The 20,585-nt window shown below is 40.5% G+C and overlaps 1 protein-coding gene across 3 annotated transcripts in view; it reads left to right on the top strand.

Moving 5' to 3' along the window:
- Window positions 1-20,585, top strand: part of GNA12 (G protein subunit alpha 12) — a 79,018-nt gene that overhangs the window by 17,956 nt on the left and 40,477 nt on the right. For 2 of the 3 annotated variants that reach the window (XM_005289097.4, XM_005289096.4), the window contains exon 2: window positions 1,530-1,745. The exons of the other annotated variant lie outside the window; for it this stretch is intronic. In XM_005289097.4, the coding sequence (XP_005289154.1) occupies window positions 1,530-1,745 (216 nt within the window). The remainder of the gene's footprint in view (window positions 1-1,529; window positions 1,746-20,585) is intronic. 3 annotated transcript variants of the gene reach the window in all.

Here is a 20,585-nt window from a genome sequence, read left to right as displayed (position 1 = left end):
CTATTGGAGAACAAACTGTGCCTGTTTTTGCCCAGCCCTGCAGTCTGAAAACTCACAGGATAATATGAAATATTTATTACAAATAAACTGAAATGTCTTGTCTTGTTCTGCCTACAAACTGGCTGGAGACAGCCATCTTGGTGAAAAAAGGTGTCTGGAGAACAGTGCAAACTTAGAATAGGATCTAAGCTATATAACTTAAAGTCCACTAAAAAATGGCATGGTATTATGTTGGAACCCACACTGCCAGTGTCAAAGCTCTGTTTCACAGCAACATGAACACCTCTAGGAGTCCATTAAAAATGTCAATGGCAATTTAAAATTAAAATTAATTAAAATTGCCAACTTCTAATGTGAACGCCAACTACATGACTGAGCAAAATGGCACTGGTTCTTTAAGGTTATGTGGTAAACACATAAATCTGTCCCATGAGTCTTGAAGAAAAAAAAATTTTTTTTTTTAACCTAGAGTTCTTGGGCATGGAGACAATGATCTGTAAATCAGTCTAGTTTACTTCAATAGAATATGCTGTATGCGCTTTCTAATACAGTTTTTGGCTTCCATGCTGAATAACTCCTTTCTAAGCTTTGAGGGGAGGTGTGGCCAGCTCTCCATGTGCGACATACCCAACAAACAATGATGTTCTTTTTATAAGTTCCTGTTTCTTTTTACATGGCAACCATCAAAGTTTCCTAAGGTATTCCCCCAGGCTCTGTATCAAGAAAACTTTGTAAAACACTCCATCTATTAAATAATCTCCACAGTGCTCCCACCTCCTCCTTTTTAAGACAGTTTCATATTCCAGCAGACTTTTCTTGTAGCTCTTACAGTACATTATGTATTTCAGGTCATGGCTAATAAGTGAAATAGACCTGCAGGTCTCTGCAGTACTTTAGGGGGGGAAATAATTTGGGTTGAGGGATAGGAGTGCACTATTGAATTGAAGGACTTTCAGGTGTGTGGGTGTGGGTGTGTGTAACCAAAATTATTTCAGCTTTTCCATCCTGCCAAATCTTTCAATTAATCTTCATTAAAACTGCCTTTTGTGGGGCTGAGTTAGTCTAACTTTCTCAGGGGTAGGATGTGACGTAACTGATGTCAGTATCCAACTGCTAAAGACAGGTGGAAAGAGATGTCAATACTTAACACAGTTTCACGCATGTGTCTGCTTCAGTAGATGTTTGGATAATACAGTGATGGGGTGGGAGTTGCTTATAAGCTGCTAAACAGAAAATATTGTAGTATACATTTGATATAGGTCTTTATTTTTATTCTTTGCTATCTGACCATGTCGTTGTAAAAGTGTTTCTCCCCATCCCCCACCAGATATATAGCTTAAACAAGGAAAGTTTTTGTTCCTTCATACATTTCTCCTTGCAATGGAGCATATTTTGGATCCCCTTCTGAATTGTCCTCCCACAGGACTACTGACTTGTGCCACTGTAAGCTTCATGTACTTTTAAGTTCAAGTTCCTTTACACTTTTATTTTTTGATCACTGACTCTGTTTTATCTGAATCATTCTGTAGGGCTGCAAGGTTCTCGTTGATGCACGGGACAAACTAGGGATTCCTTGGCAGTACACGGAGAACGAGAAGCATGGAATGTTTTTGATGGCTTTTGAAAACAAAGCTGGAATGCCTATAGAGCCTGCCACATTCCAGTTGTATGTACCTGCACTGAGCGCACTGTGGAGGGATTCTGGGATCAAGGAAGCTTTTAGCCGTCGGAGCGAGTATCAGCTGGTAAGTATATTCAACTGTATGCTGATTGAAGAGTTGTAAATGGGGTTTTTTCAGTCTGAATCCAGTTGAAGAACAGATTGCTAAACCCGGTGTGTGGCCATAATACAAGCAAGCTGTAGCAATGCTATAAATCTGAGCGTGCTATAGCAGCAGGAATGAGGAGTAATTGGAGCCAAACTGAAAAAAACTATGGGAAAGAGTGGAATAAGTGGACTAGACTGGAAGAACAAGAGGAACCAAAAAAGGCAGGAAATGATTGAACAAAAAAACCCCAAAAACCTGAGTTGCTCAGTTGGGCTGATCATAGTAGGCCACTGATTAGTGCACACTTTTTTTTTTTATATTTGTCCACTTTTGCCAACTTGTATTATATTGATGCTGGCAGGCTACTACTATTTGCAGATCAACTCTTTTGAAGTTAATGTGATCCCTTTCCAAGCTGTTCTTGGATTTTTTTTTCCTTTCCTTTTTTATATCTGCAAGTTGCACTCGAGGCAGCATTTGGATGTCAGCCTAAAAACAATAACTGTTTTCCCCTGTTTTCCTTTAAAAACAGACTTCTAGAGTTCAGCTCAAAACTCATTGCATAATATAAAATGCAGGTATGATAAGAAAGCACTTCTGATATTGAACATTTTTGTCTTTGATATGAATGAACATATATCTATTATGCCTGTTGGAGCAGTTGATGGCCACCCTTTATTCTCCTGTCTTGTCTTCTTCCCTACCTTCTCCACTCCTCTTCTCCCCTCCCAGCCCCAAATAATGAGGCGGTTGTTGAGGGACTATAGCCTCTTTTGGCTGATTGGGGTTTTTTGGTTGTCGCTAACCTCAAGATGTGCCTACCTATTTGGGTTCAAACAGTGGTATGATAACTAAAATCTGACCAGTCACTTAAGTGGTTTAGCTTCCATGCTTATATGTTAAGTTATGTTCCATGTTTCTCACTCTGTAACTTCACAGAAAATATTTCCTTTTTTTCATTGAAAAGAGATGTTATGACTTCCTAAAATTGGGCATAAGAGGGACTTTTATTCTAAATAGTGTTTTCCTTGCTTTGCTGCTATAAATAACATTCTGTTCAAAGAAAGGAATTTAATTCTGTGTGATGGAGAATGTGACTTCTTATGTGAGAATTGCCAGATGCAAAGGTGAGCCCAGTAGCAGTGAATTCCAAGTTGGGGCCTCACCTTACTATATTACACTCTCAGTATTACCACTTTCCTCAGAGAGGAGGAGAAATGCCATTCCATCTCCCTTCTCTCCCCTCTGAGCAACCATAGTGTTTGAGGCTGACAGGACGGGGAGAGAAGCAAAGTCAAGTGCAGAATTTTAGATTTAAGCAAACATAAAAATTGGAAATGAACAAGTACTCTAAAGACTCCCTTCTGGGTGCTGCTGTGATCCGAGACATCTTTAACATTGGGTTTAAGAGCCTCTCTTCCATCCGGTAGGGATTGTAATTCTCCAGATTTGAGATTAGTTTGTGTACTTTTAAGGTCTGGAATGGGAAATTGTTACTTGTGCAGACTTCCACCCCCACACTGTCAGCTCATAGTTAAGGAGGAAATAAGCAGTCCAAAATAATCTTAGTCCTTTTACATCCTAGGCATTGACGTGTAAAAGTAACAGATATTGTAATGTCATGCAACTGACAGTAATGTAACACTAATTTACCTAGACCAGGAATAGCATTAAAACATATTCTTTGCCTATATCAGAAATGATTCTTTGTCTTCCCTTGCACCATGCTCTTGTGCTCACAGATACACAAGTCTGCGATGTTTTTGTTAGCACTTTCATACAAGGAAGCAAAGTGGCCCTATAACTCTGCTCTTTTTCTAAGGAGTCAAGTTTTTGGCTTAATTTCAATATCTTCATAAAATATAATATGCCATTCTTTATATTCTCATTGTTGCCTGACTCTGGAAAAGCGTTTCTGAAAACTAATTGCATAAATAAACTCTGAAGTTCTTGAAATGGAATGTGCTTGAAGTTTAAGGGCAGGAATTACAGCATTGCTGTGTCTTCCTTTTTTGGCCCTAAAAGGAATAACTGGAATTAATGGAATAGCTTATAACAAGATTAAAACAAACATTTCTGTTTAGCTGTGTCTTTTAGTAGTAAGGGTCAATGCCAGATTGTCAAAGCTCTGATTTTTGTGCCATTACAGTTAAGATTGTCAGTACTTCCATTATATCCCTTTTCCAGAAATTTTAACTTTTAACTGTAAAATTGTGCTTTTGCTGAAACATGACTTAAAAGTTCTCGGATCAGGAGTGACTCTCTTAAAATAGCTAGAGAGCTTTTTCAGTTTTAGTAAGTTTTTTGCATTCCTCAAAGAAAAGGCTGTATATTCTATTTCACTATGTGTGGTAATGCATTTATTTATTTTTGTTTTATTTAAAACAAAACACACAAACAACCAAACCCTTGCCAATGTACCTCAGCACCACAACTAATAGTCCTTGGAAATGTATTTAGAATAAGTTGTTAAAATACCTGGGAAATATTTATGAATTAATCTTGTATATTTTCAGCATACCTAAACATCCTTTAATTTGCAGATTGAAGTCTTTCATGCAGGTGTCCGGCTTGCCAACCTAACTCTGTAAATTATTATCTTCTTAAAATGTTTTCTTATATTTGCTAATCCTAAATAACTGAGACTGCTTAGACCTAAATGCTTTATGACCACTTGAGCTGTGATAGTAGGATTGGAAACTCACCCCTTGTAATTGGCTGAAGTTGGTTACAGGAAAAACAACCTTTGAATATTACACGGTGACTAAGTATATTGCGGGGGCAGGGGCAGGTGGCAGAGTGGAGAACGGTTACATAGGTCAGAGGCTTCCTCCACATCACTGAATAGCAATGAAATTGTATTATATTGGAAAGACTAGTTCCTTGATACAAGAGGTTTTTCAAGACACTAAATTAAGGCTGCTTTTGCATTCTTGAACTGCAGCTACAAGCTTAAACAAACAGAAGGCAGAGATGCATGCTAAAGACACCAGATCTCCACCTTTATGTTGAAGTCAGTAGTATTTGTAACATCTAATGCAGAGATTCCCAAACTCTTTTTGCGGAGCTCCTCCATTCAGAGTCATGTTCCATGCATGGGGAGGGAGAAGGAGGGGTGCCCAGTACCCATAGGAGGGTCCATGGGGGTATTCACCACTGGGAGCTGAGGAAGTGTTTTGCTCCCTGCAGTGGTCAGGTGATCTCAGCTCTTGAGTCCTGGTTCCCTGCCTGTCCTTGCTCCTTTCCCCCCCCCGCAGGGAAAATTACCAGGGCTGTGGTCAAGAGGGGCGTGGAGTACTGTCCCCCTCCCCGACCACTGGACACTGCCCCATCCTGATCCTGGTACTTCAGTATGGTCCTGTCTGCTTTCCCTGTGCAGACTCTGTCGAGAGAGGCAAGGGGACAGGGCTCTGCGCACTGAAGGGTTGGGGTGAGCAGCGGGCTGTGTCAGGCAGGAGTATCAGTACTCCTGGGGTGCAGCCCCCCCGGCCTTCCCAGCAAAGGAGTGTGACTGCTGGTTGGTGGCTGCAGCAATGGAGGAATGAGATGGGCAGGGAGCTTTGTCCCTTCAGCCAAGACCGCTCGGACAGAGTGCCCCTCCCTCCCCCCCAGACTCCCAGCCCTTTAGTGCTGACCTGTCAGGTCCTTGTGCCCTCCAATAAACTCATCAGTGCACCCCACAGTTTGGGAACCTCTGATCTAAATTGGTTATGTAGAAATATATTATATGGATACTAAGGGAAACAAAACTGTTATGGGCCCCAGAACTATTACTTGGGAATATTTTATATATAAAGGCATAGATGTAACCTGTAGCTGTACAGAATACTACTTGTAACCTGGCCTGCTGTGAATAACATAATTTAAGACAAAAGACAGCAATTCAAAGCAATTCAGTATCCACTATAATGCATGATATGGCACACAGATACAATCGGAATGATGCCTTAAATATAAGTGAATTATAGTTTATTGCATTAAAGCTTCATAAGTGTACAGTAGGAACTTAGAATTATGAACACCAGAGTTACGAACTGACTGGTCAACTAAATACCTCATTTGGAACTGGAAGTATGCAATCAGGCGGCAGCAGCAGAGATAGGAGTTGGGGGGAAGCAAATACAGTACAGTACTGTGTTAAACATAAAACACTTTTAAAAAAAATATTTTAAAGATTTGACAAGGTAAGGAAACTGTTACTGTGCTTGTTTCATTTAAATTAAGATGGTGAATAGCAACGTTTTTCTTTTGCACAGTAAAGTTTCAAAGCTGTATTAAGTCAATGTTCAGTTGTAAACTTTTGGAAGAACAACCACAACATTTTGTTCAGAGTTACAAACAGTTCAGAGTTACTAACAGCCTCCATTCCCGAGGTGTTCGTAACTCTGAGGTGCTACTATATGTGGTACATGGAATTAAAATATTTTTGAGGGCATAGGTACTAGTTTTCAGATTGATACATTACTAGACAAGTCCTTTCAAAAATAATCTTGCTGCTTAATAAATTGAATGGTTCTGCTTCACCTCTTGTTGGCTCTTAAGGCTATTCATGCCATGCCTAATCTCATTAGGTTGTAGCAAAAGGCTGATAGCTGAGGTCATGAAGATTGGAAGTAGCTTGTGGTCTGGCTTTTTTGTGTTTAACACCCACAATTTTTCAACAAGCAAATGCTATAAAGTGGAGGGCTTATTTATAACCCCATATTGTAGATACTAGTTTAGATCTTGTCCCTACGTGGGCACTTAAATTGGTCTACATAGATGTAAACCAAATTTAACATGTCTCTGTTGATTTATAGGTCTTGTATATATGAGAAACTGAATTGGTTTAACTAAAGGTGTGACTTTAAACTGACTTGGTTAAATAGAATTATCCACATAGAAGTTTGCTCCTTAGTTCTTTTTAGTTTAAACCAATTACTGATTTAAACTGAAGTAAGCCTGATTTTTAATCTTAACTGAAACAAGTGCCTGTACAATCTCTTGCACCAGTTTAATTTAACCATTTAACACCTAACTGGTACAGCTGTGTATAAACCAGGTCTTAGAGATGCTTGCTGTGAAAACCTTGCTTAATGCTGTAAAATATCTTCAGGGTGGTCTTCCAATCAATTTAACACTAAACTTCCTTTGTTTTAAACTTAAGATCTGTGTAGTAACATTTTGTACAGTCATTATGCAATATACCTGTCTACCAAACTATATTATAGCAGTTGTTCTGCTTTTGAACTGTCTGTACACACACACAAAAAAGTTACTAAAAAGGTAAAGTAAAATGTGATGCATGGATTGACTACCTATAGCTAAAAAAAATCTAATCTATAAGTGGCTTCCTTTGTAATGCTAAACTTAATGATTGGTTTAGCAGTGAAAAGCTTGTTGGATTAAAATGGCTGTTTGACCATAACCTAATATAATCTGAAATTTTCTTCACTTGGACCAGAGGAGCTGCCTCTAGGCATTTATCAGCACTTTCTGTTTCATACACAATGCATTCAAGTGCTGCCTGTAAATCCCGTCTGGGTATTTGAGCCTCTTAGAACTGAGTGGGTGGATTCCACAATAGCAGTATTTTCTTTGCGTCAGTGTCTCTCTCTCCTAAATCAGGCTAACCAATTTCACATCCCGCCCCCCTCCACTCCCCCTCCCAAGTTCCTCTGTTCCTTGTATGCAAGCAAGTAGTTTTGGGACAAAAGCTTCATTGTGTATTTGGTTACATTGTCAGGTCGCTGTCCTCATTTTTTTTAGCTACAAGAATACTTTTGTAATCAGTGTGTGACTCTCTTCACCCCCCCATATTTTCTGTCTGTATTTTTGAAAAGAATACATTTTATCACTACACTATAGATACCCTGTAACACTTATTCTTTCTGAGGTCTTCTGTGCTACCTCAGATACTTGGATTACATTCCTCCCTGCCAGCAGATGGAGACAGAATATTTGATTTGCATGGCTACTTCCACAAAGGAGCTTGTTATGGAATCATTGGTTGCTTGTCTCGAATACATGGAAGCGAAGAATCTGAGGCTTGGGCCCAATTTCAAGTGCTCTTGTGTAAACAGGAGTTCGATATGTACCAACATCTCAGGGTTGTAGGGCTTAGGTGTTGCCCTCTTGGAACAACACTGGATCCCAAGTCCATCAGACTGAGTACTTGGTGACTTCCTGTCCAGCTGAAGGCTCCATTCTGTATCAAAAAGGCCCTAGGGAAACTCAGTGCAAGAATAGTAGCTGTCCTATGGATGCAAGAAATGGTGGTAGATTTACTCTCACCTCTTCCTGCAGTGGGTATACTCAGTGCGTGTGAGGGGAAAATCATGGCAACTCTCTTTGGCAGCAGTGAGGTGGCATAGGCTCAACCCTCTTTCTCCACTTCTCTGAAAGTAAGATTGGCAGCAGATTACTCCTTTTATCCAGCAGCTCTTGCACCCAAACAAGGGATAGAACTTGCAAAAGCTATTTCCTGTGCACGCACTTGCTATTCACTTTAGTATGTCTGGGAGGGGGACTTCTTACCCAAAATTGGTGCACACAAAAATTGATGTGTGAGCATAGCTCAGCTAAATTAGCTATCTGTATCTTGGTGTTGCTCCATAGCAATGGATACAGTCCTTAACACACGTGGACCTAATAGGACTTGTTAAGCAAAAAAGAGAGACTCCTGTTTCAGTCAGTGCAAATGGGAATTTTATCCCAGCACCCCAGCCCTCTTAAAGATTAGAAAATCTACCTTGAGAGATTAAAGGAGCTCAGTTTATTTAACATAACAAACAAGGTTTAAGAGGTGACTTGATTACCCTCTGTAAGTACCTTCATGGGGAACAAATATCATTGCTCTACAGCCAAAATGACTACATTTATTTCAGAAGCAAACTTTACTAATTCTGGGTCACTGAGAACAAAAATGAGGCTTAAAATTTTTGATTGGCTCTAGTTTTCAAGATATGCAATTGGGTCAGTATATACGACCCTTGACTTGGGAATGGCGGAGGATAAGTGAGTTATAAAGGGAAGGGATCTCAATTTAAACCAGAAATGACTAAAATACATCTTTGACTGGATCTATGAATAAATCTGACTGGGTTTGGACAGTACTTGCTTTTTAGGCAAAACAATGAATGATGCAATCTGAAGCTGGTATTGCGTTATACATGATATGAATTACATCATGTTATTCCTAGAAGTCATGGGTGATGCAATCATAACGAAGCTTACATCACTCTGCTGAACAAATTGCCCTATATCAGCTCTAGAAATCCTACAGTGTCGTGCTCTCTTATTTGTCAGTGTTTGATTTTGCAAAGGGACACATTTCTGTTTAGCCAAAGTGAGCACAGATGCCTCGTACTTGTGTGAACAGTGCAGATAACTTCTGCTATGTTTGTGGTGAAGTGACTTTTGCATCACAAAAGCGCAGTATAACCATTATGGTTAAGAAAGCCTATCACCTTTATTTTGGCTGCAAAATTGGAGATCAGGACAAGAGGTGGGCCCCACACATATGCTGCAACACTTGTGCAACAAATCTTCGCCAGTGGTTGAACAGGAAAAGGAAATCTATGCCTTTTGCAGTGCCAATGATTTGGAGAGAGCCAACAGATCATACCAGCAATTGTTACTTCTACATGGTGCCTCCAGTTGGGAAAGGTGTGTCAAAGAAGAAAAAGTGGACTGTGCATTATCCAAACATTCCATCAGCTATACGCCCAGTACCCCACGGAGAAGGACTGCCGGTTCCTGATGCACCAGAATCATTCTCACTTGAGTCAGACGAGGAAGAGGATGAAACTTCTGGTCCTGAACCATCAATGTCACAGGACCCACATTTTCTCCCATCCTCCTCCTCTGAACCACACCTCATAACACAAGGTGAACTGAATGACCTTGTCAGGGATTTAGAACTACCCAAGAGTAAGGCAGAGCTGTTGGGCTCCAGACTACAGCAGTGGAATCTCCTGGCAGGTGATGTTAGGGTTTCCATGTTCTGTGACCGTCAAAAGGATCTTGTCCCATTCTTCTTCATGGAAGGTGACCTTGTAGCCTGCAACAACATTGATGGTGTGATGGCAGCCCTCAACATCGTTCACGATCCAGGTGAGTGGAGACTGTTCATTGATTCATCGAAGACGAGTCTTAAAGCTGTTTTACTGCATAATGGCAATGTTTTGCCATCAATTCCAGTTGGTCATGCAGTCCATGTGAAGGAAACCTATGACAACATGAAACAACTTTTGAGGTGCATAAACTATGACCAACATCAGTGGCAGTTTTGTGGCGATTTGAAGGTTGTTGCTCTCTTGCTTGGTCTGCAGACTGGATACACAAAGTACTGCTGTTTTCTCTGCGAATGGGATAGTCGTGCAAGAGATTCCCACTACATCAAGAAAGATTGGCCACTCCGACAGTCATTGGAGCCTGGGAGGAAAAGTGTTCAGCATCCACCACTTGTTGAATCCAGGAAGATTTTATTACCACCCTTACACATCAAGCTGGGTCTGATGAAGAACTTTGTCAAGGCCATTGACAAAACACAAGCAGCTTTCAAGTACCTCTGTGGAAAATTTCCATGGTTAAGTGAAGCTAAGATAAAGGAAGGTCTTTGTTGGTCCTCAGATTCGTGAACTTCTTTGAGATGATGCATTTGACCATGCACTGCGTGGCAAGGAAAAGACGGCATGGAAAGCCTTCCAGTTAGTGGCAATAAATTTTCTCAAACAACAAGGCAGACAACTACAGGTTGTTGGTGGAAAACCTCCTCAAGGCATACAAAAGCCTTGGTTGCAACATGTCTCTAAAGATCCATTTTTTGCACTCTCGTCTAGATTTTTTTCCACCGAACTGCGGAGCAGTGAGCGACGAGCACGGCGAGCGATTTCACCAGGACATTGCAACAATGGAGAAACGCTATCAGGGCAAATGGAGCCCATCAATGCTTGCAGACTATTGCTGGACAGTGACAAGAGATGCTCCATTTAATGAATACAAGAGACAAGCCAAGAAGCGCCGAGTAGACACTGAATAGGACTAAACTATGTACATAATAGTTTTTTGCCTTTTGTTTCATAATAAATTTTATTTATATAACCCTTTTGCTGATTGTTACAGTGTTACATAAACAGGACAGGTGAAATATCATGTAAAGCAACCATAAACACATGAAAAGACCTAGGTTTACAATTTATGATTAAAACTCTATCTACACAATATACATAGACATAAAATGTAAAAACTTAAATATCTTAGAAACAGTAGCCAATCAGTTGTTTTAATTGTCATATTTGAATTCAGCACATCAAAATACATAATAAATAGCACATTTTATCTCTGAAGCAGACGACTTCTCAAAAATTGTAGACCAGTGTATTTAGTAATGAGCTCTTCAGTCTAGCAGAGAAAGGTATAACCTGGCTGAAGTTGAAGCTAGACCAATTCAGACTGGAAAGGAGATGTACATTTTTGACAGTGAGGGTAATTAACCATTGGAATAACTTACCAAGGATTGTGGTGAATTTTCCTATTATTGGCAAGTTTTAAATTGGGAAGAGATGCTCTAGAAATTACTTTGGGGGAGTTCTACAGGACTGCAGACTAGATGATTACAATGTCTTTTCTGACCTTGGAACCTATGAGAGCACCAAATATTAGCTTTTATATGAAGCAGCAGTCCATGAGAGGCATGCATGGAGGGGTTGTGTGGGTTGCAGAGGTAGGAGGAAACTTCCTGCTCTGCTCATGTTCAACTACTACTAATGGGAGTGTTCCATGCAATTCCTTGTGCGGATAGCCATAAATGATCTAGAACCCCTGAAGTCTTTTTGGGGGGACAGTTTGCGGTAGAAGGTCAAGAAAATACTTTAAAACTGTTCTTTTATAGGTTCTTTTGATATTCCCGGTCACTGTATGGGACACCTGTGTTTGGAACACTATCTCCACTTCATTTACTTGCTGAAAAGACACTTTTATTTTTATATATATATATATATATATATATATATATATATATATATATATATATATATAAATCGTCTTCACGTGAAGGCTAATGGAGTTTTATGGTGCTTTTTTAGTATCTGAAAACTCAGTAGTATGCATTGTTTTATCAAAACACTGTATGGGTTTGTCTGCACTGAAGTAAAATGCCCACGACTGGCCCATTTCAGTTGATTTAAGCTGTGGGGCTATCAAATTGCAGGGTGGATGTTCAGGCTCTGACTGCCCGCAGGTCCGCAGGGCTCAGGCTCCAGCCCAACCCGAACATCTACACTGCTGTTTTATAGCTTCGAGCCCCGTTAACTGATGTGGGCCTGCCAATGGTGTTTTATTGCTGTGTAGACGTGCTCTATGTAACATGATGTGGCAGTCTCTCCAGTACTCAAGGTGAAACGTGGATTGAAAGCTATAACTCCATCTCAGACCTTCAGTGGTTTTACATTTTAGACATAAGCGCATGACTCAAATAGCATTTTGCTCTCTTCACCATGATTGTATGTTATACTATTTCACATAAGAAGAGGATTTATGTATCTAATGTCAACTCTTGTGGATTTGCTCTTCAGGAAATTGAAGTGCCAAATTAGCTCTGTTGTACTGTAGTTCATAAAACAAATGTTACAGGTAGACCGCTGTTCTCCAAACCACTGCTGAATCATAAATTTACACAAGAGGCTACAAATGTTGCTTGTTCTGTAACTTTGACCGTTTTTCAGTCCAGTTACTCTTACATATTACATCAATTGTGTCCATGGAGGCTTCTGATACAGATATACAAAAGAAATAACAAAACTATTCATTACTTTATCTTGAGCATAATTTAAACAAGGTGCCCGCTACAGAGAGAACCTTTTCTCCACACAATATTCATTGCAAAACTATTTTAAAAAATTCCAGGATTTTTCAAGTTTGCAAAACTTCTGTGAAATTGCAACATCATGGGGAAGCTTTGCACAACGTCATTTACATCTCAGTCTAACACCACACTTTAGTATCCATGTGGAAGTCCATGGTATCCCTACAAGCAGCATAAGCTAGTTGTTGAGCACAGGGCTACTAGCCCGAAAAATCCTGGTCACTCACTGGCCATGATATTTTGCAGTTACTAATATTTGTAAAGTTCTGTGTAAGCTGTCTCTTAGCAGCCCTATGTGCTGATGGTTGCATCTTGTGCTCCAGAACCTAAACTTTCACTTAAATTTGTCTCTACCTCACATGGCTGGGAAAGTAATTTGAAGAATGTGAACCTGCTGTAATATGATGTAGTAGTGTATGCAGACAGCTCTGAAACAATAGTTTTCAGTGATGTAAACTGCCCCTGTTGATTTGAAGGGGCATTAATACTGAAGTTAAATGTGAGCACTTAACCATTTAACTGCTGATCAAAACATTCCAGTTCCTCCACTTTTGCATATTAAGATCCAAACAAGCTAAATAATATCTTGCTTTGACATCACAGGTGACTGGATCTTGAGGTGGACCTTGAGAGAAGTGATACTTTTCTTTTCTGCTTGATCCTGGAGAAGTAATGCAAGATGCCCAAAGCCACACAGCAATTAAATGACCGAACCAAAACTTAAAACCCTGGTTTTGTGTGTCCTGTCCCCTAAAGTATTGTACTTGCTGTATCTTTTTGAAAACTTAAAACTTGAGGGCTGACACCATGCAAAACAAAACTGCAAAATTCTATACAAATTACTGGATATAGACCAACTTTGCATGGTTTTAGCATTGTACTTCTACAGTGTGCAATCCTATGTACATTTACAGGTTTAAAAGTCACTAAATGAGATCAACAAACTGACCCACGCCAACAGAAACCTCCCCAAGTAGTCTACTCCAAAGCCTTACCAGCATTTACTCTACCACCCCAAAAACTGCCTTAAACAGGCCTTGCAACATGTCTTGAAGGTCACCAAAATCCAAGCTCAGGATTGCGGGGGAGTGATCTCCAAAGTTGAGGACTCCCTTGCCACCTTTAAGAAATTTCTGCTTAGTATCCCCTTGTCATGTAAACAAAGGAACTCTTAGCTTGAGCATCTCACTGGACCATAAATGCTGTGGAACATCATGAGGAGAAACCCTGCTTCTAAGGTAGGTAAGACTCAAACCATTTAGGTATTCAAAGAGAAAAATAATCTTTCACTGGAAATCAATTGGAAGTCCTTGTAGATTATGAAACACTGGTGCAATATCCTTCCCTCATGCGGTGGGTTGTTTCTTCTCCCAAGCTGGAGCAGATGCAACAAAAGCTGCTCCATGAACAGAGCAATTGTGAGATGTCTCCTCTGGTAGATAGAATGGGGCGACAAAGTGACATGTTTCTACCCTTTGCACTACTTCAGGGTTATCTTCTGCTTGGCTGTTTTATCTGTAATTTAAAACATTGGTTGTGTTACAGTGTCCTTTCTCCATTCTCCAATGTTTTAAATTACACGCCAACTAAGGGTTAAAAGCTAACTGTACTAAGTTCTTTGAAAAAGACCGACCGTTCTTGTCCCAGAGAACTTCCAGTCTAGGTTTATAGCAAAATGCAACAGCTGGTTGAAGTGCAGTCAGCTGGGAATTGGGAGGACGAGGCAAAGAGTAAAAGGAACATGTTTCTGTGTGATAAACATGAGCTGCTAATAAGGAACAGGTATAGACATAGGGGAGGCTAGTGAGGCTGCTGGAGATAGCTCATGTTTAAATAAAATATGGAATGAGAACCTGTGCCAATGGGCTGCTTTGGTTTTCTATATTGTATTTGCCCCTCCCTGCCCCAGTCCTTCATCTGTATTCTGTCTAATTAAATTGTAAACACTTCAGGGCAGGGACCATATTTTAGGTCTAGAAAACATAGCATGTTCCAGGCATTTTTATTAATGCTTGCAGCTTGCAACTTCCAAATGGCTACGGTTTAGAGCTTGTCTGGTTCTGTTCAAATAGCATGGTCTTGGAGGTAAGTAAAAAGCTTCATATTTATAACACTAAATAAATTCTGTAGGAGTCTCTGCTTCTGGCTCTTCAAATGCAAGTGAGTATTCATTTTGAGTTTGGTATGTTCAGGGTGGAAAGTAATTTGATCCTGATTCCAATGTTCGGTATTTGTGAGCATAATTTGCATATTGCATAATGATGGCTGTACTTTCCTCTGAAAATACTTCCTGTCATCAAATCCTTCCTACTCATATATACATTGCCAATCCTTATCCAGGATTGTTTGCCTTTGCAGCTCATTTCTAGTGACATTTGACTTTCAGAATTACCTGAACCCCTTTATAGCTTTCTAGCTTAGATGCTCTTTCTTTTTCATGTGGCTGCAGTCTTTCGTGTTTACCAGTGCATATTCCCTTACAACAAACACTTCTGCTGAAGCATGAAATCTTAGATTTTTTTTAGAATGAAGAATTAACTTGATCGTAATTTCTGAGACTGCATTCTCTACTCCTAGCAAAAGGCTCTAACTTTATTATGCATAAAACCAAGTTACAGTAACAATTTAAGTATTTAAGACAAAAATACAAATTAGTCCTACTCTAAATCTTGCAGGATTTTATTGAGTATAGGGATTTGTTCAGAGTAAGTCCAGCTGTAATTAATCTTTGCGTTCCCATCAAGAAATGCTGGCATATGCTGTGAGAAACAAGGGAGGAAACTTTCAGCTCAGCCTCTCTCTGAGCCAGTACCCAACTGTGGCTAAAATCCACTGGTGTAATCTGCTCTTTAGTGTACAAGAAAACTCAGATCTGCACAGATCTAAATCCAACCCAGTTGGCTCTTGATTAAGCTGTTTGGTGTCCATGTTTAGGAAGTAATTAAAATAGATCTTCATTTTCAAATCTCTTGCTGAAATAGTTTTTAGAGAGACACCAGTTTCAGGAATGTATTCTTTTGTACTGGAGGTCAAACAAAGTATCTTAAATTTTAAAATGGGATTTGTGTGCCCAAGGGAGGTAGATGCACAATTCCCATTGAATTTCAGTGCAAGTTGGTGCCTAAATCCCTAGGCACTTTGTGAAAAACCTCCCACTTGATTCCAACATAGGGATTAACTGCACTTGTTAGAGGCTTAAACAATAATACTTTTTTTCACATTAAGAGAAGTCTGCTGATCAGACACCAACAGGAAGTCTGTGTCCTGAAAAAGCTGAATTACTTGGGCTCACTAATATGAAATAAATTTGTTAGCCTCTAAGGTGTCACAAGTACTCCTGTTCTTTTTGCGGATACAGACTAACACGGCTGCTACTTTGTAATATGAAAGTGTTACTGTTATGTTCTTGCATCATTCTCGTATGAAGTGATGATAATCATAGAACTGCTGCCAAAATGGTTGTGGCGAACAAAATCAGTGAACACACAAAAGAGCATACAGTACATCTGTGTCAGCGCTCAGTGTCAGGAATGGAAAATGTTTCCAGAACTCATATGTATCTTTTATTTTGAATTATTTCAAGAGTTTTCTTTATGGCAGAAACTTCAGTCTTGTTTTTTAAAACTAATATCCTCCTAAACTACTACTGATCAGAAATGGATCAAAAGATTATAAGGAAGTTGCACTAAGAATCTGCTTCTGACTACACTTTTCATTAATGCAGGTGTGTTCCAGCTTAGTGTGGTGTTGGCATTGCTCTCCTGTTTGCCTCGGGATTGGCATTTCTCCATGCTTGATAACATAACATAATGAATGCTTAATATTACTCCTGGGAGAATTCCGTGCCAAAAAATTAAAAATTCTGTGCACAATATTTTAAAATTCTGCAAATTTTATTAGTCAAAATAACATTATATAATCACGCCAGTTTCAATTATTTTGGTAATTTATTTCAAAATACCTGTCAGAAAGTATGTCTGTAACAGTACAGAGACACACACAAATTTCCCCAGGAGTAAAGAGTTAAAGAAACCCCTACGACAACCCAGTACCTGTTTCTCTGCCCCCAGAGCCCAGCTGCAGACCACCCCGAGCACAGACACTTACATCCCCTACCCCACCCCAGAGGCCAGCTGTGGGCCTCCCTCCAGCCCAGACACTTACACTCTCTGCTGCCCAGGAATTCAGAGGGAGAAACAGCCTGATGCTGGATCCTGGGCCTGCATGGCGATTCCTGCACATTGCCCCCTCCGTACTTCAGGGTGTGCTGGTAACCCTCCAGTTTCCTCCCCCACTCCCCAGCCTTGTCTTCTATTTGTGAGCTTGGCTCTGCTGGGTCCAGCAGCCCCTAGTGGCAGCCAGCGTCTCTGCAGTCCATTTTTGTGGGGGAGAAAAAGGATAATGTGCGCACCAAATTATTTCTGCAAAATTCTGCATTGCGCAGTGGCGCAGAATTACCCCAGGGTACAATATGAGCAGAGGTACTACTAACTTGATCCAGACGTGTAACATCTCCATTATACAAAGATATGGCTGTTAAACACCTCATTTTAGTCTTATCCTCACATGAGGATCTAAAGGCACTTATAGAATATGGTTCATCAGTGCTATGTTGTTTGTTAGGGTGTGTTGTTCCCCCCCCCCCCTTCAAATAAACCAGGCTGCAAGGTGAAGATGTCAGGCTCAAAGCACTAACTGATAAACTTGTTAGCAGCTTTAGTTCATTATCTTTTGCTGCTTCCACTTCATGGGTTCTCAAGGCATTTTCAGTGCTCCCGGATGTAGTTCTGCAGGACTCTCTGATTTGTGAAATGAGTTCCCTTAAAGCAATTCACCTTCACTGTTCCTTTAGTTATATAAGTATTACTTCATTTGCCTGGCCTTCATCTTTCAGATTACTAAACAAACAAAACTAATTTACTCCAATTTATGCAAAGCATTTTCCTGTTTAATGTGCTCATATTCCCTTCATGTAATTGTGTTGCTGGTTAACTTTCAAAGGGCCTATACAGTTAATCTGATTCATTTTTAACTGGATACATAACTTCCTGGTGTCACTTTTGCTACAGTAATTCCTACTCTTCAATTAATCTTGCTGTATGCACATAAAATAGCACAGAGTATCTCTGCTCCAAAAATGTTTTAATTCTTTGGCAGATTTATTGTCCAAATCTTGTTTGTAATTACATGGCCTTTTGCCATTTCATGAATTCAAAGACTTTAGTACCACGTTTCCCTGAATGACACCTATTTTGGCTACCGAAGGATGACTGCATAGAATCTATGGGCAAGTTTCAAAGACTGACTGTACATCAGCTATACACAGAATGAAGTAGCTATCAGCATATGGACAAAGCTATAGATTTTAGTGAACAGAACTGAATGGTGGCTGGAATTGTAGTCCGAGAATGTAAAGACCTAGCTATGGTGCATACCCAGCCCCACAGTTGCATTCCAAAAAGTTCCAAGCTTGTGAGTTGAGGACTTGTCATCTGGACACTGATTCTATACACTTCCCGTGGTAAATCAGCATTATCTTGTAAATGGCCACTTGCTGTCATGCATGGGGATTTGAGGTTCAGCCCTGTCAGTGGGAAGCTGGAGCTGGGTGCCAGAGGAGTGATACTGGCAAGGCTCAGGCCCTAGATGTTGGTTGTTGGCTATGGGAAGGGAGTGGATTGAGTGGTAAGTTACTTTTCTTCAAGCTGAATTGTTGGAGGGAGCTACAGAGGCTTGAAAACTAAGCCTCATGCTTCCTTTCATTTCAAAGACCCTTGTAATAGCTTCTAAAATTTTAATCCCTTCACAAGAGCTCTTGTTCTGAGAGAGTGAAGGTGCTGTAAGTGTAAACTACCGAAAGCTTCTTTGGAAGGAAAATATATACTCCCTGACACATTCCTTTAACAGAGTTAAGGTTGCCCACTGGCATCTCATGCCCTTCTAGAACATCAAGCTCAGCAAACCTTAAACTTTAGGAAAGCATGGGATTCAGAGTGAAGGTACACACCCTGGAAACTTAACTACCCCTTGAGCTGGCAGGGACTGTGTGTGTGTGTGTGTGTGTGTGTGTGTGTGTGATCCCCTCTCCCTGACCCCTATGTGTATGATCAAAGGAAAGAGGTACATATGTACCTTGAGAGTATACTACTTTACAGTGCCGTGTTGTGACAGTAGTGGGCACAGGGGTCATCTTACCCTAGGGATTGTCAGCAGTTAGGCTGGGTGCTAAGTGTGGTCTGAAGTTTAATGAAGCATAAATGAAAGTATAGTGTTGGATAGCATCATGCGCATCGGGATGATGAAGAGATTGTAAAATTTAGCCGCTGTGGTATTCTTTCTGTGAAGTAGCTTAGCTGCCTGAGTATAGAACAGTTGTAGGTAACTCCTGTTCTGGACAGTGCAAAGGCAAGTGGGAGCATGGGGGTGGAGTTACGGTGGTATACCTTCACTCTGTATTCCCTGCTTTTCCAAAGTTTTTGAAGTGTGCTGAACTCTGTTCTGGAATGGTATGAGATACCATTGGGCAACCTTAATTCTGTGTTAATGGAGGCTTTTGTCATGCTGCTTTTTTTTTTTTTTTAACTGTAAGACAATTGTTTTTAGTAGGAGTTAGTATCATGGAGGTGGTGTATTTATGTAGGCTTCCAGTTGAGATGCAACAACGGCCAGGTAATGAGAATGCTACTTAGCTCTTCTGTGGGACTTTGAATCTGTATGTATGAAAAACTTTTACCAAGGAGAAAAACATCATTATCCCCATTGTACAGTTGGGGAAACTGAAGCACAAAGAGGTGAAGTGACTTGACTCTGCCACTGGCCTGCAAGGTGACCTGGGCCACGAATAGAGCCCAGGTTTTCTGAGTAACAGTCCGCTCTTTTTCTCTACAATGAAACACTGTTGATATGTGATTCCTAAATCCTTGGCCCCCAAACAAACTTTGTTATCATGGAATGGGGATAATGTTGTTGTCTGGGTGTAGTTGCTAACAGGCTGGTGAGAGAATCCAGACATAGTCTAAGTCCAAAAATGTGACAGTTTTATTATGTGGTCATGACAGTAAATTCAAGCACATGGTGTCTTGCTCTACTCTCACCCCTGCACTACCACTTGCAGCTCACCCTCCCCTTCCTGTCCCATTTAAGCCATAACTTTAGAAGTCAGGTGTGCCTCCCAAAAGTTGGTAGAATCTGAACTTTAAGAAAAGTTTTTGGTGCGGGAGGCGTATCTTGGAAATACCTTCTCGAAATTACCCTAAATGTGTATCACTAACCCTACAACATATCCTCATTTTGAGTAACGATGCAGATTATAGAGCACTTAGTTGACCTTTAAACAGAGAGAAATTCTTAATTGGGTGTTGGTTAAGAAATGTTCTTAACAGTTTCCTTGGAAAATGCCGATTCATTGAGGCAAAATGTTTTACTATATCTATTGCAGATTCCACTAAACTTTCACTGAAACCTGAAGGTGTTCCAGGCCCACAGCTCCATGGCAGGGAACTGGCGCTCTTGGGGTTGCTAGGCTCCTCGCTGAAGTTGGGGATTTCTGGGCTATCAGGTTCTCTGCCCTAGAATTGGAAGCCTGGAAGTCCTAGGACCAGCTTCCTGTGTCCATAGCTCAGGGAGCCCCACCATGCAGGCTGTTTCAGGATTATGATGTGCTAGGAAAATTGCCTTTTAGAAAGGAGACCTTTTTTTAGGAAGGATAGAGACATATTGGAGTGAAGAGGCTCTCTGCATGTCCATCTGCAGTATAGAAGGCTCAGAGGTGAGAAGGGGTCCATTCATCTCAGTGTTCCTAGCTGAATGAGATCATCTCGGTGGAGATGAATACAGCCTGAAACAATTGCTCTGAGAAGTGTGAACTGCTCCATTCATGTCAATAGGTGTTCCCATTCTCAGTGCTGGAGACCCTGTAATATGCAGCAAGCATGCCTATTCTCAACTCCTCGCGCCAGTCTCAGCAATGT

The sequence above is a fragment of the Chrysemys picta genome, chromosome 10, assembly GCF_011386835.1.
Source record: "Chrysemys picta bellii isolate R12L10 chromosome 10, ASM1138683v2, whole genome shotgun sequence".
NCBI classification, from domain to species: Eukaryota; Metazoa; Chordata; order Testudines; family Emydidae; genus Chrysemys; species Chrysemys picta.
This window is presented reverse-complemented; position numbering and strand designations above follow the sequence as displayed.